Source organism: Epinephelus fuscoguttatus, linkage group LG16, assembly GCF_011397635.1.
Source record: "Epinephelus fuscoguttatus linkage group LG16, E.fuscoguttatus.final_Chr_v1".
NCBI lineage: Eukaryota > Metazoa > Chordata > Actinopteri > Perciformes > Serranidae > Epinephelus > Epinephelus fuscoguttatus.
The window spans coordinates 25,259,645-25,283,238 of record NC_064767.1 but is presented as its reverse complement, the minus strand read 5'-3'; the positions used below and the strand labels follow the sequence as shown (position 1 = coordinate 25,283,238).

At 41.3% G+C, this 23,594-nt stretch overlaps 1 protein-coding gene across 19 annotated transcripts in view; it reads right to left on the bottom strand.

Moving 5' to 3' along the window:
* LOC125903859 (neurexin-1a) overlaps positions 1–23,594 on the bottom strand; it is a 403,149-nt gene that overhangs the window by 11,950 nt on the left and 367,605 nt on the right. For 12 of the 19 annotated variants that reach the window (XM_049601023.1, XM_049601022.1, XM_049601027.1 and 9 more), the window contains one exon: positions 5,541–5,628. In XM_049601023.1, coding sequence (XP_049456980.1) covers positions 5,541–5,628 — 88 coding nt within the window. The remainder of the gene's footprint in view (positions 1–5,540; positions 5,629–23,594) is intronic. The other 7 variants (XM_049601042.1, XM_049601031.1, XM_049601032.1 and 4 more) reach the window with 1 other exon arrangement.

The following is a 23,594-nucleotide window of genomic DNA, read 5'->3' as shown; positions in this document are numbered from 1 at the left end:
CTCCTTGTGTGCACTCTGCGCTGGGAAAAAAGATGAGAGACTGGGATCAGAGGATTCTAAGTTCAGAGGAGGAACATTGTCTATTCCGAAATCAAGAGCAAGAGAAACTTTCTTATGTGTTCCTCATTTTTTTCTCAGCATGATGCACACTGGGGTTTGTTCTCCAGTAACAATTAAGGGAGCATCATTTTGGTACAGTAAGTATGTCTTTTAAAGACAGCCAAATGTATTACACCAATCAACTCTGTGCTACCTAACATCAGTCAGAATAAAGCATTTTGAACATTTGCTAAACTGCCCAATTTTTAACAGTAGATGAAAAAATGGTGATAAAACATGATCTAATTTTACGTTTTTACTCAACGTAGGCTACTGAAAGGCGTAGTTTGATATTTTGCCAAATAGGCTCACTTTCTGGCAGAGAGCCAGATGAAATGATTGATACTACTCTTGTATCTGTGTGTAGCTAATTATCATTTTATTAATACATGTAATATGTGATATCATATTAATTAATGAGCTTTAGCAGTGCTAATAGGTGGATATCTGTAACTGCTAGACAGAGGCAAGTTAGCTGTTTCCCCCTGTTGTCGGTATTTACGCAAAACTAGCTACATAGCTACATGTTAGCTACATAAATTGTACAGACATGCAGCAAGTGCCTGGTCTTCGGCTGGTGTACTAGGCCAAATGCTGTTAATCTGCACACACTACAGTGCCACATAGCTGGTTAAATATTGGCAAAGCTCCTGTGTAGCACGGTAGGTCTTTTTTTGACTGTTACAATCATTAAAAAGCAAAAGCAGCAGCTAGTTTGCTTACTCTGCACTTTTCATGGTTTGATTTGGGTTTTGGAACAAGGGAGACATGCACATCTCCTTTCACACTCTACAGGAAACGAGCATCACTGTAACACATGCCACAGGCACATTCTTTAATCATGACTTGCTAAAAATCCACAAAGCCAGCCTGAAAATAAAGAAAATCTTAAATGATTAACAGCCATGTCTGACCCCTGTCAGAGCTTGCTGATGCTACACTATAAGTGGCCAGTCTGCGTTTGAGGAACAGGACTTGGCAGAGGGTAAATTTTAAAGAAAAAAAAATGCAGTAAGTGATAAACTTGGATCCAAGGCTCAGTGCTTTGACAGTATCGATCACGTCAAAACACATGACACATGAATTACATCATTTAAATTAACAGTTTATATTTTTTCAAATTTCCTTTTATTCCCCAAAAATGTATTATAATTTAACCAGATTTGGTGACTGGAACTGGACTAATTTGAGCGAACACAAAGGACCAGCGGCAAGAACACTCAGAGGAGAAACATGAAATGATGAGGAACAAAGGCAGTTGCAGGGTGTAACCTTGGATATGGGTCGTTGTGCAGCAGCTGCCCTCCATCAACGGCCTGCATGACGCCAATGAAATGAAGCAGGCAGGTAAGAGACATCCGTTCCATCTGACCCCATGCAGCTCAGCAACAACCTGTTCCATTAACTTTCACCATGAAAACCGAGGTTGGTACTCGAAAATCAGCATCGGCCGCCATCTCAACAGACTGTTCATCAGGCTATTTTCACACAACCGAGTGATTTTCTCCAGATGATTGGCCAACACTTTATCCTGGCCTTTAAATGAACAATCTCTTTTTCCTTTTGGGCGAGAAATGCAGGACTCCTGTACGCTAAATGTCAGGATTTATATAGTATTTCTATAACATCAGAATTGACCTTCAAGATACTTTAGGTCATTATAGAGAATATTTGCATATCTCTTGTTATTTTTCTCACATCACATGGAAGCTGAAGCACTTGGCACATTTTATTTCACCTAATAATTTTCACAATAGGCACCACAGAGATATGTGCCCTAATGTGCGCCTGTAATTGTAGTCAGGGTGATACTCAGCTGTCACTGCCCTGCTGCTTAGTATATGCACACTCCCCGAACCAGCCTCCTATTACAGATCAGATGTGTTGCAGCATCATGGGTCTGTGTATTCCTTAGTGGTTTCCTGAACCAGAGGGGGAGGATTCAATTTGCTGCAGTATGATCTAATCTGAGGCCTGCCGGGTGATAAGCCCTGTTGGTACCACCGGCTTTCCATGGTTTCTGGAGGTAAGAGAAATAAAGCATGGCAATAAGTAAGTTTACCCGATTGATGTCACTCAACGGCAGATAGGGACTGCTGTGGGACTCCAGATGATATACAGGATGATCTAGAGCTGACCTTGGGCTACAGATAGCTCACATAATAGTCTGTTTCAAAGCTCACCTCTTGGGATCACTTAAACACCAACATTATCCTACTTTTACATGTGCTGCGAAGCCTGAGCGCGAGGTTGAGAGAAACAGACATGTCAACAGTGTGCACATCTGGCCTGCGCTTTTGAGTTGCGAGACATGAGCAGACTGTCGAGTTGTTGCTTGAAAAATTATATATATTATTGGTGTCATTAAAAGGAGTTGGCTAGGCAGTAATATGAGAAAGTGGTCCTTTATCAGCAGACAGTGGATCCGGTTCTTTATACAGAGCAACCCCGTCTGAGACGTGGTGAGTGCTTGGCAGAGCGTGTGAATCGTTCTGAATGTAGATATTAATCAGGATACGGTGTTAGACAGCTGCCACCCTCGGAGCCCGCAGCTCTGGTGTCAAATCCCCTTCAGTGATCACAGAAAGAGAGGGATACTCTGCTCTGGGAGCGTGCGTCCCTGAGCATCACACAGTTTGCGACTGATGTTTTGGCAGATGCCCTTGTCAAAAAATATCATAATGCGAGCTGCTAGTGAGAATCAGTGTGCAGACCAATCTCTTGTGTATGCTATTTGACAGAGGTAGCAGATGTACATTGGAAGTAACTATTGTGATGCTGCCCAATGGGAATATCATTCTAACGTGGAGTATGAGCAGTATAGGAGCAGAGTAAGTGTGGCAAAAGCTAATCTTGCTAGTGGAAGGCCAGAGGAACAGGAAGAGAGACAGACTAGAAAGCTGATAGTCTTTGCTGTGGGGCAGACATTAATTTAGTGGAGGTTTTATGACCACATACTGATCGATAGCACATCTAGATGGAGTGGGGGGCCTTGGGTCTGGACTTAATTGTTCTCTGTGCGTCTCATCACTTCACAATGCATTTGAAAATCCGTCTATTCATAGGTGGGAGCAAGGGTTAGACTTAATTGCCTTCCGTGTGTGGCAAGGTAAGAGATTAGAAGTTTGGCGGCATTGCAGGGAACAAACAGATTAACAATTCCAATTTGTCAGAGTAAAGCTGCTAAAAATGGAGGGAAAGGAGTGCTTCTTTTTGTTTACATATATCAGGGGTCTTGAACACACAGTTATAACTATTGCCCTAAATATTTTGTTTGTTTTATGAAGAGAAACACCTGATATGTGCCGCAATCATAAACTCCGAGGGATGTCACCTACAGCTAACCTGAACAATAGTGCATGAGTAACAATAGGATGAACTCCCACTGCTCGCTCTAAAACGTAATTAACAACAGCGGGGCCCCCCTACACATTTGTGTAAAAATCAGCCTTCACACACTCCTCTCTGGGTCTATTCTCCTTGATATCGTGTGTTGAAGTCATGTGGGTCTGATAATTACAACTGTGCTTTGTTCTGTCCTTCTAAGAACTCCTCTGTTTGCGCATTAGCAAATGCCACGAACTGATGAAGACAAAATATGTGCACAATTAAAACAGGGGAATAACAGCAGCTTCGACACATGCAAAACACCTTAGGCAGTGTGGAATTTTAGCTATGCATGCAGTTCTCTGAGACAGAGCCATTGTGAAAAAAAGCACCGCTGATGGGTAAGTTACATCTCAATGGGTGGAAGCCAAACAATCAATTAAAAAGCAGAGGAGGAATTTCATATCACGAAACCTATCAGTTACTACTAACTGAAAAAAAGCTATTTATCACATAACAGGTAAAATTCCAAAGTTTTGGGAAATGTGATTATGCACTAAGATTCTTTTGTTGCAAGTTACATGAGAGGACTGATAATGTCTGTGCAGAAACTATAATTCTAGCACTAGCAGCTGGTTAGCTTAGCATAACGATTGGTAACGGGGGAAACAGTAAGCCTATCTTAAATAAGCTTTATGCCCAAAGAAAAGACAAAGGAAGGAGGGCAGCGGCGTTCAAAAAGGTAAAAAATGTTAAAAACTTTAAGCCCAGTTTAGACCAAAGATTTGCGAGGAGTCGAGTTGAAACTTGCAACTCATGGTCTGCGACTTTCTATAAACCTGTCACTTTATACCAATGCAACTCAACGAAATGGTGTATTGCCTCCATAGCAACGACCCTCTGAACTTCCTTTCTGATTTCCAGCTTGTCAAGCTTTTTTGTAGCTGAATATATTTTGTAGCCTCTTAAAATAAGAATGAGGATAGTGACAGTGAGATACTTCTTGCAGCTGCATTTCTACTATTTCAGATGGTCTGTATTCCCAATCAATATGCCACAATTGTTTAAATAACTAGCTACAATTCATCAGTTAATGAGAAGGCTATGTGTGTGACATGAGCACATACAGCGAGCAGCAGCAGCGACCTATCGTCTGACATACCGTAAGGACGGAGACCAACAAACCTGTCAACAGATGCGAGGATGTAAACAAGACTCAGGCTTGGTGGGGACTGTTGTCAGAGAATTCCGCAGCAAGCTAACATGCTGATTGCTCGCAGTTTGTAATTGACCTGGCCAGCGGAATTTACTACAAGCTGATTGGCTGTCGAAACAGGTGACGTGCCTTACGTTTATTAGCCGCTGGCGACTTGACAAGCTGAGTTGCAGGTGACACCATCAGTCATCTTGAGTCGAGCTGAAACAGGCCAGTTCACGCCACTTCAACTTTTCTCTGCAACAAATCTGTTTCGTCTCATCGTGAATCTCTTGTCTGAACTGGGCTTTAGAGCTGATGGTGAGTGGATTTTGTTTCCTTACAGACAGAGCCCAGTTAGCTGTTTCCAGTCTTTGTGCTATGCTGGCTGTAGCTTCATATGCAGTGTACAGACATGAGAGTGGTATCAATCTTATCTGACTCTCTCTGTTTCAACAAAGTGGAAAAAAAGTGCATTCCCCAAAATGTAGAGCTATTGCTTTCAGCAATCACAGTTAAAGGTTAGCCTAGACCCTCCAAGTTCAGACTGTCCATTGTAGCCTCAGGCTTTCCTCATAAATAAATAAAAAAACACTGCCTTTTATGACTTTTACTGAATTTACATTTTCAATTCCTGTACACTGAAATATAATAACCAGTAAAACCATTGTCTGTGGCAGGCTGGAAGCTTCCCAGACAGACCTAATAGATAGCCTCCGGCTTGATGTATCACACAGCTACTGGTTGCCAGAAGAAGAGCGACTCTGCCTCTGAGAAGTGTTCAAGCTCTAACTAAAACTCCAATCTGCTCATTTAAACACTGTGTGTTAGCCTAGAGTGTCTTGGTGGGGGTGGACTATGACACACAGAGACACACTGACACACCCAGAGAGAAGTAGAATAAAAAGAGATGACTAACCTAACCCACCTGAGCTCGGCTCACAGGGATCAATGTCCTCATCATCGCTCGGACACTCGGCTGATGCCACCAGCAAGTCGTCGGTTGTCTGAAAAAGAGAGAGGCACACAGGAGAGCGGTGAGGGCATGAAAATACTCCACTGCATCAAAAGGGGTAAGATGGCTCCCACTCAGAGCTACCAGTAGTGGTGTTTCCAGAGGGTTAGGTTAAGGAGAGTGGGGCGGATGAGATGTGAATCCAGACAGCTACACTGTTTGGCTGCTGGATTTATCTGTCAACACGGTCACACGCTGCCTGGCGCTGCAGCAGCTGCTACACTGCTTTCCAGGCAACACTATCCTTACAGAAATGAGATCTGATTATTGAGGAACAGCAGAGGCTAAAGTTCACAGCACAATTGTCAACTCGCATGCTCAATTTGTGCTGCAGTGTGTGGCTTTGCATAGCCCTTCAAGGGATTGTTAAGAGCCATCACAAAACACCTCTGACATTTAGAGGACAACCAGCCATGAAAGCTTAAAAAAGAGATTGGAAAACAAAGGGCACAGCAGCCGAGGTTTAAATCAATATTTTTTCACATTTTTTTCGATGTGATTCAGTATCTCTTTTTACAAAATAAGCATCCAGGATAAACCAAAATCATGGCATATACAGAGGTGCTTCATTATTCTGCTGCCACATCTACTCCAGCAACAAATCCATTTCAGACTGTTTCCAATGCACTTCTTCACCCGCCAGACACGATACATTTTACCCTCTTGGAAAATGGGAAAGGGCAAACAAAAAGACCAGAAAAAAGTACACTGTAAAACATTATACTGCAATGTTCTTTTATAGTCTTGCTTCAGGCCATTTGATCAGCTCTGCGTTAAAGGTCATTTCATTTAAGCATGGCAGCCTCTTCAGGGTCGGGTTAGATTTTCGGTTATGGAGTGCTGCTAAGCAGAATAACCTGCTGCTATATGTTTAGCCTTGCACCCCTACTTATCCTCTTTGTACTAATATTTTTATATCCTCAAATGTATGCTTGACAATATTTACTGTACTGACATTTTTCACACAGCTACACGGAAAAAAGGGGTTTGAGAAATGCATTAGGCCCCCAAAATGAAGATGGACTCTGGGTTTTATTCGATTTGCACTATTATTTCACTGATGTTTGACTGTGCATCAAAATATATCTGCAAGTTGGATTAGTATTGACTCATCTTAAGGAAATTAAAGGTGATGTCATTTTGCTTAACATCCATTTGGCTGCATATAATGTGATTTTATTGTGACTGTAACATCATTTCGACATTCTGAACACGGACCAACATCATCTTTACATAATAGACCTGGAAATGATAGATCAAACCCATTAAGGGAGTTGTGGCAGAGGGCTGTTTTTGGTGCATCTGTGCCGGGTGAGGACCGGGGAAGCCATCCAAATGTATATTTAATTTGCTGTGCATGAGGCTGATATACAGTGTCGGCCATCCAGATGGCAAAACCGCCGGATCCTGGAGTGCCACATCCATCACTTCAGCCTTGTGATTTGTTTTTCCTGGCGGGAGATCTTGACACTCTGCACTCACTGGCAGAGGTACGGGAATCAAGGAATCAATACTCCCTCTCTCTTCTTCCCACCTTACCACTCTCATTCTCTCCCTCTCTACCTTCCTCTCACATCCTCTCTCTCTCTCCTTTCAACTCTGTCCTTCAGATTTATTTGCAAGCGGAGAAGAGGAAGCAATGTGATGTGGGTGTACTAGATGTAGGTTAACTCCCTATAGAATAACCTGAGTGGAGGTGTATGCCCGTTCATATTTATATGTTTCCGACTCCTCATTCAGGTCAGAAAGCTACAGCGTGAGGCCTTCAACTCTACCACCACAGTAAAATACAATAATGAATAAGGATATCTGTTTCTCTTTCAAAGACAATCTTTAATTTTTATCATCAAAGGTGCAGACATCAAATGTTGCTTTTTAGATGAATGCACAAACTAAAGCTTTGATGTATTTATATCCCCTTTGCTTGTAAAGATGGGATAAAATTGATTATGAAAGGTCTGACCTTTACAAAATGGACATACTGTAGTAACTGTAAGGAGCTGAATAAATGTGTCTTTGGACCTTGATTGAGATTTTCAAATAAGTGACAAGAACCATGATATATACTTTAATAACAATGCAATAAAATAATGTCAGCTCACCCTCCAAGGACAAAGGCTGCCTGTAGATCTGTGTAACTGGAGCTCAATTGTGCCTGTAAGCGACCTCTGAGTCCAATCCTTCTGTGATCTTATCAAAATATCAACCCTCTATGCTTTACTTTTAAATGAATCTTGTGTGTCTAGTGGATGTAAGCCTCTGAATCAACGCTAAAATGAATTCACGTGTTGCTGGGCGTCAGTGTGCCAGCCGGGATTAGCGTGTAGGTCAACATTTTGATGTGGTCATGACCTGGTTGAAATCCAATAACATTACCAATTCATGGTGTCCTCCTCCAACGCTTGGCTTCTTTTTCACCCGTGACAATTCAATGTGGGCTATGTGAGGGGCTTACCATGCAATTTAGCCACTGTGATGAAAACTGACAGGTAGCTTGGTCGGGATGTCTGAAAAGGACACTGAAATCTTAGATCTTTTTCCATAGGAGAAATAAAGCAGGATATGCATGTGGCGGTTTTCACATTGCAGTGAGTTAAAAATAAAAATTCCTGGTCTTAATGGCATCTTTTTCTGAAGATTTCCAGAAATACTGTATGCTTTTGGGAGGGTTCATTAGCTCAGTAGAATCAGGTTTAGTGATGCGTAGAGCATCATGCCCACAGGAAAGATGCTCCAATAGGTAAGCGTATAAACAAGATGTACCTGTAGTTCATTTTATGAAGGTACTTCTAAAATGCTAAAAGCAAAGGCTCTGGGCTTGCAAAGCATCATTAATCTAGCAGTAAAGTGCTGAAGCCATGGTGAACCTAAAGCACAGCTCATTTATCTGCCTCAGCTCAGAATGACAGTGGGCACACTCCTATGAGATGCACTGAGAAAACCTGGGGAGACAGTTGGGAGTATGAAACACACAATAATGGAAGAAAAAGAAATGCTGTAGGGAGAAACCAGTTTTTAGTGTTCATACAAAATGTATGAAAATGTTCATAGTTTCCAAGTATGGTGTCATTTCAAATACTTCTGGTGTCAGGGGATTTTAATATACAGAGACAGGAACAGAAAAATAAATCTTAGTGGACCTTATAGTGAAGTAAAGCTATCGACTGACCTTGGCTCGTGCACTGATTGAACCATCAAAGGGGATGTGGACCAGGAAATTCCAACCTGACTCAGCCAAAGGTGCCCTGGTGCTTTCTTTAGCACTGTCATGCTGCCTTTCGATCGCTGACGATTGATAATGGTCCCCCTTAATGAGATGTCCAGGCCGAGCCGTGGTCTGCATGCGTGCTCGCTAAAGCTTCGTCAGCAGTGTCATTCTGCCGGACACCAGGTTATCTATAACCTTACAAACACTGATCTGTTCCCCCGCTAATGCTCAACTACACAGTGTCCAATGCCACTCTCTAATAACTACTGAATGGAGTAGGTGGCTTTACTATAATGCACTACATTTGTACACTTCTCCCCAGGAAGCATGTGCCCCCCTCTTAATCCTGGCAGGAAGAGGAGGGGAGGGCTGCTCTTCAGAGAGGATGCTGTGTGCTGCTAACCCGGTGCTCGAGAGCAAGAGACACCTTCTCTGTGATAACCTGTCGGCATGTCTCTATGGAGAGCCGTGGGTTTTCACATTGTTTTCTCTCTGGTCTAATTTGATGAATGCTCTCTGGCACACAACATGTCTCTTTGGAGACGAGCTGAAAGTCAGGAGGACACTGAAGGCATCTGAAGGGTTTATCCGAAGCATGCCTCTGCTGTCCCGGTAATGTATTCCACTGAGGATGCTCGCTGTTTTTTTTTTTGCCTTTCTGCTTTTCTGTTTTGTTTGTTTTTTCCTGGTAAGCCCTGTTTTTGTCCAATATAAGCTCCTGTTTTGCAAAGCTCTGTCTCTTGTTATATCGCTGATCGGGGACAATAATAAAATTGATAGTTTTTTACTCAATGTCCGTAATCTGTTGCTCATTAAGATCTGGTGTAAATCCCAATACTTCGAAATGCCAACAATGCTGCGCTATTGTCAGCCAGTTAATTCTGGGTTGATTGAAAAATCAAAGAGAAAATGGCTTAGCTGCACAAAAAAGCCTTCTTGTCTGCTGAAGTGCACACAAACCTGCAGCTTTTGCCTCATAACTTCTGATCTTTGTACGACTACATCTGATCCTCTACTTCCACCACCTAAATGCTCACACTGCACTATACCAGATACCAGAGGTGGACTGCGCTAAAGTCTCTCTATTGGGTGAATGTTATAAAACTGAAAGTAGAACTGAAGCTCTTGTTTGAAAAATGTAAAGCCACATTTTTCTTATTGTTTGTATGTAGACGGTGATCTATCATACTGTGTTTTATAGCCATATTTATAGTAAGCATTTTAATGCCAGTAGATCAGGTTTTAGTATCTTCACAATGTTTAAAAGATAAGCATGATGTAAAATATGTTTTTCATTTACAGACGTATCCTTGTGCTGAATCAAGTGAAATAATTAGTGATTATTACTATCTTTGGTAGTATCATGGGAACTGCGCCACCAATTATGAATATCTCTTGCAAAGATTTTGTATTTTCTGTTGGATAAAAAAATGTCTAAAAGAAAAAAAAATAGATATTGCAGCTTTTGACTTTTCTAAAAAATTTAAACAGGAGGGCAATCCAATGTGAGAAATTCACTGACTGCTACAAGTTTGTTCATACTTGGTACTGTCCTCGTGTTTCTTTTATTTCCGTATTTATCTCACAATAATCCCAGATAAATCATACCAAGGATACGCTCAGGACTCCATTTTGAGCCTGTGCTATAGCTAAAAGTGTAATTTATATCTTCTCTCTAATTGGCACCAGCCCTTGAAGCCAAAGCTCCAAATGCCCCTAAAGGCAGAGGAATCAGTATTCTGCACATGTTCCTGCTCGAACCGCGTGCCATTATTTCTCATGCTGGCACTGATTTACAACGATAGTGGCCTGCTCGTGTCCAGATCTGACCAGAGTTGTAGTCTGCACAGACTAATTGGGAGGAGTTTGTTGTCCTAAGCTTCACTCTTACAGCAACACATCATTAGTGTGCCAGAGAGTGAGAGGAGAGGGAGGGAGAGTGAGAGAGTGAGAGGGAGAGGGACGGCAGATAGAAACGGCTCATGGTTAGACACGGGATGAATTTACCCATGGCAGCTATCACTAACACTGCAGCAGCAGCTCTTATCAGAACGCCTGATGACATCCAAGTATCTAACTTAGCACCCTGGAACTAGGTCGATGTTGATGAATAATTTAGTCCCAGATGCTCAATAGATTCCAACTGAATAATGAAGGCGTGTGGGCCTCTAAGACTGTGAGTTCAGCTCAGTGTATTGCCTGGCCTTCGCCCACACTCTTCCTACTGCTGGTCTGCCAAGCTGTCAACATCATGGACTCACACAGACACAGACTTGAGCAAGGCTGGAAGACAATGGAATGACATTATCGCCATCACAGCTCAACAGCACACATACAGTGTAACATACAGTGCCGGATTTACATATCTAACATGCTTATCATGTTCAAAACTTAGAATATTCAAGACATCTTGGTTCTCGGGGCTTTTTAACAATTAAAGAAAAGCTCTGATGTGAGGCTTCATGGTGGCACGACAGATTGCCAGTGCAGCTCAGCAGAGTGAGTGCTGAACAATGGGAAACAACCAGCTGGGTAAAAATGGAGATATTTTCTCTGCGCTGTCCTCGCTGAAGAGGATTTACATCAGATTCTGCAATTCTCAGCAAATGGATCAACAAAGCCTCGAAACAGGCACTGCCAAAAAACATCAGTCAATAAACAAACCAAAAATATATGCAAAAGAGCAACAAACAACACCAGGTGCTTCATTATTTTTCCCGGGAAATGAATAGTTGAGATGTTACTGAAATATCGTCAACTGTTAAATGAGTGTTTCACTGAGCAAAGCATGTTACTATGATCTGCCTGGCTGCACCATGTGTTTCCATGCATAATATATCCCTGTTAAAAAGTCTGCATCAAAAGATAAATGATATATAAAAGGGTCATCTGGACTTCAGTTTGACCTGCTTGAAAGGTAATATGTTGTGGCCTTATCGCTAATGGAGAAGAAAAATGCAAGAACTAAAAAGATAAAATTGGGGAAAATATCAGGCACGGTTGAGATAAACTGCTTTTAAAACCCAACTAGAAATTGCTTGTTAGTATAAGCCCATTTTATGGCATTGAAACTATACTGCCTAGTCATAATTTTATGATAAACAAAACCGTTTCCCTCAAAAACAACCCCAACTTTTATGACTCCAACTACTTCAATCTAAGGGATATCAAAACATGAGGTCACACAACTACCTTTATTGTTCAAAGCTGTCAGTAATTACCTGCAGGCCACTGAGTACATTCAGTAGGCAGTGTGATTCTTCAGAGCACCTGAGAATTCAAAAAATGAATGCAAAAAAAGATGCTGGCATTTCTCAAAGGCAATTAACTCAGAGTAATTGGTATCTTCTTCTCACTCTTTTGACTGCTTGTGTATGTGCCGTAATGTAAAACTGGCCGTGGTGGACAGCTGTTTTCACTTGCTAAGTTATGAGACACAGTCCCTTTTGGGAGAAAGGCTTTGCTTTATTTAAAACGAAGCAGCTGTTGCTGCAACTGGACCTCAGGCAGAGTATCAGTGTGTCATTAAAAAAAGAATGGTCGGAGGCTCTCCATCTCATCCCCTGGTACCCACATGTTCCTGTCTTGCTATACATCTTCCTCGAGGCTTAAGTCACCGCACCACAGACGGTCTAACAAGGTGCTGGGAGGCAGCTTCACACACCTGGTACACCCACAGCGCGCAGCGTGGAAACATACCAGCATAGTTTCACACAGAAAACACACACATGCCCGAGCCGACTAGTGACATTTAGTTGTTGTTGTTTGTTGTTTAACAGTCTGGTGTATTTAATCTGTCGAGGAAGTTTGTTAATGTGTATGTTTGCAAAACAGCATTGGGTTTCATTATGTGTGTAAAGGTTGTTTGTAATGTTACAGTGTGTCAATGAATGTCTCATTGTGGAGGTAAAGTCAAACAGCACACAATAAAACCAGCAGCTTCTGTGTCTAACAATGAGGCTTGGGAACGAGTGAGCTGGGACAGGTCAGTTGCTAGCTTGGTCACAGAAAAGCTCCAGCTGCATAAAATGAAAGGCTGCATTTGAGAGAGCATTACAAAGGGACAGGTCGGGGCTAACGTAGAAGTGTAGAGGTGCACTGTACAAGAAGATATGGATATGAGGTAAATACAGAGCTGCTTCAAAATGTACACATGCCTGTGCCCTCATTAAAGGCGTTCCCTCTTGGGGACTTGAGAACACTGCTGTGTGAGGACTCCTTTTAATGTGGCGGCTTCAAGGCACTGCTGCTCTGCTTTGTAGATGTTTCCCAAGTCCCCCTCAGGACCCCGTTCAACTTATTTTCCAGGAACAGTCATCCGCGTGGCCTTAATGCAAATTTCAGCACTTAGCACAGTGTGTGATATGGCTCTGGCGCCAAGGTAACCAGGAAAAGTTGCCTGGCTGCGTGGGAGGAAACACAGTCCATTTCCCAGTCAGCGCCTGCGTCACACCATCACCATGTCAGTCGCTGACTCAGAGTGAACCATGTGTGACTGTTGCCTAATTCATCCCCACATATACAACTCGAGACATTCTGTGCGACGAATGACAAACAGTTGATATTTTGATTTCTAATTAAGCGCGGTCCTTATTATTTATTACTGAGGATACATCAATAATGTGCACACAATATGGACGAGTGCCTGTAGTCACCTCGCAGTGCAGAAAGAGTGCACATTGTGCGGCTGCCATGTAGGATACAGCTTCGAGCAGATTACACAGGAGAAGGCTGGATGCCTTCTGTTAGCTACATGCTCTAAATGATAAAATCTTAATATGAAATTCATAACACTATCTGCCTCCATCTACCTCCTACGCCCCCCCCCCCTTGTTCTCTCATTTCTTCTCTCTCTTGCCTATGCATAAACACCGCTCCATAGAAGTATATTACATGGACGACTTTGTCCCACCCCCTTATCCCTGCATTCACACTTCTCAGATAAATGAAATCTGTCTGCATTGAAGCATTTTCCCCTCTGGATGCCCTGATATTTTCGTTATCTGAAATCGAATCTGGAGCTCTGTGTGCGTCTGTAGCTCGCCTTGGTAGTAATCTGGCCTGAGAGCAGAGAACTGCCCTGGAGGAATATCATACACTAAGGATAAGCCAGGGAGTGAGGGAGGAATAACAATTACCAGAGAATGGCTTGTAATCATGGCACTTTCCATCTAAATGCTAACATACAAACACTTGTCATTTTGGGGGGGAATTGTTCGGTTCAATCCAAAGTGACTACGTAATTCTTCATTTTCGTGCTCCTTTCCCTCAAAATCTAAAAATAGATGACAAATCTAAGCATGTGTCTGCGTGTGTTTTGAGAAAAGAGGGAGCGGGAGAGGAAGAGATATGCAGCGTGGCCACAAATCACTGTCTTCCTGACTTTACCTGCGTCTTGACATGCAGTCCCAGTCCCTCATCAGGTGACAGGAACAAATTTGTCATCCTAATATAGATGCCATCACTGCCGAGATGAATGTACGTGGGCCTAATTCCCAAGTGTAACGTTTGCAAAAACATGACATGAGGAAAGAGGAAGAGAAGCTTTGCCCTACAACAGCAGACCAGGTCGCCTGTAGCTCCCACAGAGCGTCATCATAATCAGATTCCTGTCCTGCAGGTCTGGATGTGTCATTCACAAAGGGCTACAAACTAATGAGCGATGCGCTCGTTCAGTAGAGATGAAACAAAAGAAACAGAAATAAAACTCAGGGTTTGAATCAAGAAGTAAAACCATCTTAATAACTGAAAATCTAAATTGATAACATTTACAGAGTCTTGAAAGCAAAATTGATTTTTTTTTTTATGACTAATCCATCCCTGTGGCAGTGTTGTAATGCCGGACTGTTCAGTTTCTGACTGGACCTGCTTTTTTATTTATAGATACTGTTTTTATTTAACCTTCTTTTCCTTCTGACTTGTCATTCAGCTTTGGACTTGCAAAAAGTTAATTTAATTTTTCATTTAGCTTGCGTAGCTTTAAAGGAATACATTTTAGTTTGGGATAATATACATATTTAAGATTTAAAAAAACACCTTAGCCCCAAATGACCATTTGAACATCAATTACTTACACCATGTTGTGTTGAATTTGTGGGGAATCTCGCATGCCTCCAGTAAACGAAGAATCCAAAAATGGAGAAAAGAAATGTGGTGTTTGAGACGAGTAGTTAGAGTAGTGTAGACCAGCAGCTCCCGTGTTCAGCTAGATATAATTAGTGTTTCTGTCGATGGAGCCTGGCTTGAAGAAAGCATAGATATGTTTCACTTTCTGTTCAGTTTCCTGCCGCAAAGGGCTGTCTGCTTTGGAAGTACTGAGCATACGACTGGATAAATGCAACTTGGATTATACTGCACAAGTTGTGTGAGAGTTTGTAAACAGATGTTTTGATATAATTTTGCTGCTGCCTGACTGACGGTTGCTTATGATTTTAATTCATTAAGAATTTTCACCTTTTTTGGATTCTTCTTTACCGGAGGCTTGTGTGAAAAACATTTGGATGTCTGGCAACCCCAGAATCCTTTGTACGTGTCATCTTTACACTCAGGGTTTCGTATAGATTAGGGATGCACCGATCCGATATCTGGATCGAATATCAGCCTCGATATCATCGAAATAGATGAATCGGGTATCAGAAAATGCAACCTATACCTGAGGCGTTCCTTTCCCTTTAAATCTTTTGCGACGCGAGCTGCGTCATATGTCATGGAGTGAAGGAGAGAATCTGTTGTGTGGAGGTATTTCACACTATTTCGACTGCTGTTGCACAATTTTTGTTAAAAATAAATAGTTCATCATTGCATTAATCTGTTTCATCTTGTTTCATTTTATCTTAGGAAAGCTTTTTAGGTCAACCATGGTATTGGATCGGTATCGGGTATCGGTATTGAAACTGAAAAAGCTGGATCGGTGCATCTCTAGTATGGATTAAACTAAGAAGTAAACATGTTAATAGGTGAGTTTCAGATGTTTGTTACCACTGAGTAGATCAAGGTTGTCTGTTTCCACTCCTTGTGCTAAGGTAAGCTAATGCGGCTGCTGGCTGTGGCTTCATATCGACCGCACATACATGAGAAGTGAATCTAACTCTTAGCAGAAAGACTATATTTCCCAAAAAAGGCCTGCTATTCATTAAATACATTTAGATTTAAATTGTAAGCACTTGTTGGCTTGATCGAGTTATAGTCCCTTCCCAAGGCCATTTCTCCATTACTCTTTCTCTTGTCCACCTGCCTAAGAAACTAAGAGGCTTTATTTGCTGGCATGCGGATGCCTTTATTTCATTTCTGTACCTCCTGGAATTTGTTTTACCTTAATTTAATCTAGCTGGTAATGATATTACTTTATATTATCCTCTCCCCCATCCCTAAACCCGCCTTTATAATACTCGATGTGGTGTTCAACATTAGCTGATGATAGCTGTTCCCTGAACAGAACGACCCATCTTTTTTCTTTTTCACAATTACCAATTAGTATGAAAGTTTAGTTAAAGAAAATTTGATAGATAAACAGATTTACGCGCCACGAGTCAAGATCCTCTAGTTTACTAATTCTTTGCAACTAAATAATTTTGTTTTCTACAACTGAAGGGATAAATTATGGCTTTTATCTCACGATAAAACAAGAGTTTGATTTCTGTTTGGATGAGGATGAAATGGGAATAATTTGACTGGAATTGCTTGTATGATAAATAAATAAGCTTTTAGATGCATGGGTAAGTTTGTGTCTGACACTTTCTATCCGCTTTTGAGAAAAATCACTTTTAAAAATTGAGAGTGCTCAGCACAGCTCAATGAGCAGTTGGCACAGAGCTCGTGTTCGTGAATGTGATGTATAAAGCAGCTGATCGCAGAATCTTGCAGGTGGGAGCAATGCACTGTAGGACAAATTGTATCTTATGTTCAACAGTTGGCCCTGGACTATTTTGTGTTTCTACAAATCATAACAGCAACTGTCCTGAGAGACAACAATATGGTCTATAAAACATGCTGTAAAGCTGTCAGTGTCAGAATCTCCTCCACGCACAATCCAACACTTTATAAAACAACAGAGACAACATTCACACTGCGTAGGTTTCATTTTTGTCATCCAAACAGACTTAGCGGGACAATCTGTAGTCCTCTGTTATGCTGCCAGTAGTGTGAAACCTGCAACAACAAAGATGCTTCTTTGTTGACTATCTTAATAATGGCAGCGCGGATGATGTACTTGGCTGGAACAATTTTAGAAACCCTTAAAACAAATCAGAAATAAAGCACCAAAAGAAGACAAGGCGTCCTGGGGCCTCAGCTGGCTAATGTTCAGATCATATACCTGCTGCATACAAGCCCGTCTGCTGCCAGCAATCAGAACATGCAAACATTCATCAAATCATGTGAACGCACACTGGCATGTGTGTGTCCACCCCTGCCAAGGTGGACTGGATCAGCGAGTCACATGGACACTATGTGCACAACACTATGTTGAAGGGCAGCTTCCACAATGGCCCCTGGTGAGGCTGAGATGATGGATATGGTCTGTCGCTGGGAGTGAATGCCGCGGGCCTGGGGCCACCGTGGGTCTACAGCGTTACCTTCTTTGCCATCTGTCAGCACTGGGTGGGCACAAACCCATGACCGGGGCCTGGGGCAGCGCACACCAGGACCACCTTCGGCAACACACCTCACTTTAGGGGCAAGGTGGGGAGGTCAGACAGACACACAAGTGCTGCACAGGAGAGCTTTCTATCTACATATCCTGCATTTCAACTGGTTTGCTCTCATCTAATGATTTTTACCCGTGCAGCCACTGAATTATCCCCAATGAGCTTCCAGTTTATTCAACCTGGATATGTGGTGACACTAGGCCTTTTCATAAGGGAATATATGACAATTAATATAATAAAACCAGAGGAAAAAAATCAATAGTGCACCTGTCAGTGAGGGGAGCCATTTGATATCCATTGCTGTTTTTTTTTCTCTCTCAAGCTTACTGTATCTCTGAAGCATGATGGTCAATCCTATACATCTGCATTGCAGGGGAAATCTTATCCTGAGGATGTTTTCTTTTTGTGAATAATTGAAGGCACCACAACCTCACAGGGCACTGACACTCAGGCTAAACACTGCAGTATGTTTTTAAGTCAATGAGACAGTTAGGTTTACTCCCCTGAATGAATTGAGACGACTGAATACTTCTCTCTGTTAATGTGGAACTAGGGTTGCAACAGTATGAGATTTTCATGGTCTCAGAAAATATCACGTATACGGTATTACGTAAGTATTATAGACAATTATTATTACAATCACTTACAATAAGCCTTTAAGGAAAGAAAACAGATGGTTTTTTTGTGTTTAATGGAAATTAAACTTGAAACTATTCTATGTAAGTATGCTTAAAGGTCTATCTTTTAAAAATAAATAAAACAAGAGTGAGACTCTCCTTCTGAGTGCATTTTTTTCCCAATACAGTAGATGATAACTGTCAATTTCATACCGCTGAATATCTGGAAGTGAGCATACTGCTGCAACTCTATGTGAAATGTTGTGTGTTTCCTTGGTAACCTCTCAGTTTGCTGTGCACATGACTGTTTTTTAATTGGTGAGCACACAGAGGTAGAAACTGAAACAAAGGATGTCTAGTTTTAATCTAACAGTAAGATCTGTGTCTGGATGATCTGCTGAAGAAACAGATTCACTTAGTTTGAATGTGACGAGCAATTCCTTTTCAAACAAAAAGGAGACTAGATAGAAGATAGCATATACAATCATCTCTGCAAATCAGTAATTTCCCATTTAGCTCCACTCAGTGCAGGAATTACACTTTACAATTATCAGTTACAAAACTGGCTCCGATTATATCTGATTTGATTGTGTTATTATGTGGAATAATAAAGTAGGGGCCGGATGATCTTGAAGGTAATTGTGAAAGAAGTGCTAACTTTGATGAATGGTCAGTAATTCTTCAGAGGAGAGTCTCTTAGATGAAAAATATTTCACCATTTCATGTTTTTTTCCCCCAAACTAAATCAGACTTTCAAAGTAAAAGAACAAAATGTTTCATCACTAACACTAATGAAGTGATTCCAAGCAAAAATATTTGTCTTATCAAATATGTACCAATCACACAAGGGCAGAATTTAAAATAAGGAGAAGAAAAAGAAATGAGGAATGGTTTAATATCAGGATGTCCCTAATACTTTAGGCCTTTTCAAAACAATCATTTCACTTTTTTCATAAGGTCATTTTCACATCTGTTGGAGATGGGCAGCACTTCATTTAACCATTATCCGAGTTCACCGGAGGCCAAATTACATACCATTTACCCTCAACAGCCTGGTATCTTTCATCTGTCTCTATGACTTTCCAATAAAAGCAAAAAGCAATAAAAGCCACCTGAAAAAACACAACTATCCATCATGAAACTCAGCAGTGAGAGCTGTGTGTATATGAGCCATGATCACATGGCTGACACCAGCACAAACACAGATGGGTACAAATCCTAATGCCATGAAATGAACAAATAAAGTAAACCTATGCTTTTTATCCTGCAATAAAAATAGCAGGAACATTAATTTTAACTGCCAGCTACTCAGAATACCATTCTTGCTTTCCTGTTAAATGCCTGCCTTTTTTCCATTAGTTGACGAGAAAAGTGCCTTTTGACTAATTGACTATATGCCCATCAATCAAAAACAACTTACTGCACTTTTGTGAGCAATCTGTTTAATGTGTTTCATACCTTGGTAAAATTAAATGTAAAGAAAGTGATGACCATCTTGCTGTTAGAGAAGACAGACAAAAACAAAATGGCTAATCTTGTGCAATAACAGGCAACAGGAAGTGTATGCAAGTTAGTAATGTAGGCTCGCTATCACAGACTCTACAACCTGTAAGTTAAGGTGTAGCCATTAGGTGTTTTTGGATCAAACAGTTTAGTGGACTCCCTGAGAGGAACTGGAGAGCTCCTTCAAGAACTAAATACCTTCAAGGCCTTTTTCTTTGTTTGCATTTCTACCACCAATAGGACCTCTGAAACATACTGTAAGTTGGCCAAGGGTTGGTATGGCAATGTAACTTTCTTGAGGAGTCGAAATCGCTTTGTCTTTCCACTTTCTTTCGCTCATTAAAGCCTGAACTTCACTGTCAGTCCAACTGTGTTTTCTTCGATTTCTTTTCATTATGAGCTGCTTACTGTACGTCTTATGTTGTCTGTTGCACGGCTAACAGGTTTTTAAAAACAGCAGTTGCCGGTGCTGCATTGGCCTGTGTGACCAATCACTGTATGTTTATGTCACTCATAGTTCCTCTTGTGCTGCGAGAGTAGCTGATCTGAAATGGGAGCTAAAAAGCCCCTCTAAACAACATTCTAATAACTATGATCGTTCCTTGTTCTTGTGTTGCAGACACAACAAAAAGACAGGTAATTAAAACTAGTTTCTTAGAAGTATGAAAAAGCTCCTCTAGTCTGATAACACCTCTGGACACAGGTTCTGTTTTTGTTTTGGGGGTAAAAGTCTGAACTTAAAGGCGCTGTATATAAGAATGTGGCCAAAACAGTTACTGCACTCAAATTCAAAATACTGCTGCGAGTCGTGTCCGCCCCCCCTCCCCTACAGATTCGAGGTTGCTGGACAGCGGCGCGCTGGAGACTGATTTGTTTGCCCATGGGCGGCTGCTGTGGCAGGGCCACGGCGCCGCGTCCTTGATCTTCGGTTTTCCAGCAGACCGTTCAAGCAAGCCCGGCTTCTCTGCTGCTAACGCTGCTGCCGGGATACAGCGCAGGAGGAGCCGCCTGCTAATGCTATGTACTGGGACACTGCTGCTGCTTGCCGTGCTGCTAACGTTTGTTTCTCAATAAAATCAGTCGGGAATCGATCGAATCGATCGAAAATGTTGAAAGTATTCGAAATGTCCATCCCCGTCTAGCTATGATGCTAGTTAGCCAACTTAGGCTAAAGCTTACCTGTCTCCACCGTTCAAAAGCATCTCCTATATAGAGCCTCGCTTTGCCTCGAGTTTTGTCTTGGTGTTTTTGGAAAACATCATAACGAGGTCATTTGGGTTTAGTCGCACCATCAGCCATTGTAGCTCAGTCGTAACTGTAACTGATGCGGAGACTCTATTGACTGCGTGGCGGTGGGTGGCGCAACAGGCCAAAACACAAATTCAAAACATAAACACGATTTGCAGACCGTAATTTTTTTTTTTTTTTAATGCGAATATTCTGGCTGTACTATTGTTGCCGGTGAGGTCAGTATGTTATATTAACATTATTCCTTAGTCTCTGTGACATATTAGGAGGATTTTACGACTATTTGCTTTAGATTTCTTACACATAGCTCCTTTAAATTCAAGTCTGGGGGTAAAGAAGTTACACATTTATCCATGCAGACTGTTTGATGGTACCTTGCTTGCTTAATTACATTACTGAGTAACATTTGAGTATCATTGGTACTCTTAAAATTGTGCAACATTTCCTGTAGTGTCATTTTTTTTTCAGTAAATTGTTGGGCAGCGCAACCAGTGCTCACTCTCTATTTTTTCTTTTCTTTTTAAGAAAAAAAACTTGGAAATGATTGCACCACTACTGTGTCTTCTTATTCAGAAGAGAACGAAGAAGCCACTTGGTTTGACAGTATGGAGCAGAGAGAGAGCTGTACTGGCAGCTGCCAGTGTATCCTGCAGGGCACTGACCTGTCCCGAGGGACGCTTCTGACTGTGGAGAGCTGGTCAGTGGGAAGGGAGCTGGTCTCTCTTTTACCTCCATTCTGTCAACATCCTGCTACAGGCGGGTCATTTCAATTAACAACAATACTGACATTTAAAAGTCATCACATGTAAATGTAAAAGAAAATATGCAGAGGCGTCACTTTTCTATTGCCAGTGTCACAAATGAATTGCACTTGTCTACCAAACTGAGCATTAAAATGATGACATTGGTCTCAGCGTTGCCTTTCAACACATAATCAGAAACTTTCTTTGTAAAACAAGGCATAACTTGGAAGCTAGACTACAGAGCATCTTTTAGGTTCAGGTTATGGGAAGCTCCAGGTTACAAGTCATTAACGTCCTGCAGTGGAAAAGAGCTACAAATGAAGTGTAGTGCAAGTGAAATGTGACCTGCATTACAACTCATTTCAGTGGTGCCAATAAGTCTGATCATAATTCAAACAGGCTCTATGTAGTGAAAACTAGCTTTTCATAGCTGTCTACTGTACATCTATATGAGTTTGACTTAATAATACTGGCTAGAACTAGAATATAAAGATGCAGGATTGTTCTTTTATTTAGATGATGTTTTCAGAGATTTGGTTTTGATGGAGACTTGATCTTATTCAAATTCATCCTAAAGATGCAATATCAAAATGTAACAGTAGATCTAAAAATAAATGAAGACCGAATCATCCTTAAGCTCATATCCAAGTATCAGATCATGTAGCACAATTAAAGAACCTGCACTGCATGTGCGTAGTTGCCTGAGGAGTGCTTAATACCCGAGATAAGTCTCAGGTCTGAGTATTGATGCATGCAGGATTAGTATTAAATCTAGGCTGTGCAGACTTACTGCAGCCTTAGCTTGTAAAACAATAATCCCTACCAGTATCAAGACAATCACAACATTGCCTAAAGGTAGTACCAGATACAATAAAGAGACATAGTGCATGGATGATTATAAAAGAAGAGAAGCTGCAGACTGAGCAGTTATTGGATACTAAGTTGCAGAAGATTTTTCACCACAGGATTACTGTGACACTAAGTTTATTACAGTGTATTTGTAAGAGCCAGCGAGGGAGGCTACCCAAACACTGCACTGAAGGTGTAGCAGTGCAGCATGTCAAATCTTTGATTATCCCTGTGAATTATAGAGAGGCCAGGTTTCTGCCCCTCGTCTCAGGGACCAAGACAAACACAGCCACTACAAGGCAGTTCAGCCGGAACTGAACCGTGTGCCGTGAGTGCAAATGAAATGGCCCACACAATGTGTTTTGAATGTTCCTCACTTCCCCTGAACGACCATTACACCTACCTCACCTAGGGTTAATTCAGAAATAGTGGGGCCAATTGGCTATTTGGTGGCAACGATTTGACATAGTGGCCATTCTTACTCCCCAGGGACAGGCTATAATCTGCATTTCTTGAATTTCCACCAGCAACAAGCTATAAAACAGAAATATATTCTGCAAAAAAAAAAAGGTTATGAAAGAAACCTGGCAAGCATGAAATGTCAGATGAGGTCAAATATTACTTGTGTTTAAGACATATCACATTGGCCTGAATACAAGACAGTGCCTCTGATACCTCTGAAAAAGTGAGAGTTGTCTTGTTTTGAGAAGAGTAGAAATCCTACAGACTTTTATGATCCTTTGACTTTTCAGTTGGCGCCACCAGCAGGTCAAAGTTTTAACTTCTTCGGGAGAATGGCTTGTTTCCGAAACTTTGGTTTGTGACCAAATACCTACAACAAATACAACAGTCCTATCAATTTGCATTATAGTTTGTCTTTACTGCAATTACTGTAGCTATTACCTGCTAAGCATTCGCATGTCAGCATTGTAAATGTTGGCATGTTAGCATTTATGTCAAAGCACTGCTGCATCCACGTACTAACAGTCTCACAGAGATCATATAATGGCTGTAGTCTGGTTTTAGTCTACATTTTTGTAACTATTAAACATTCATAAAAGATGCAACTAAATTATTGTAATGCAAACATCAGAAAGGAAGAAATAAGCAATCCATAGCAGAATCACTATATTAAAAACCAATTT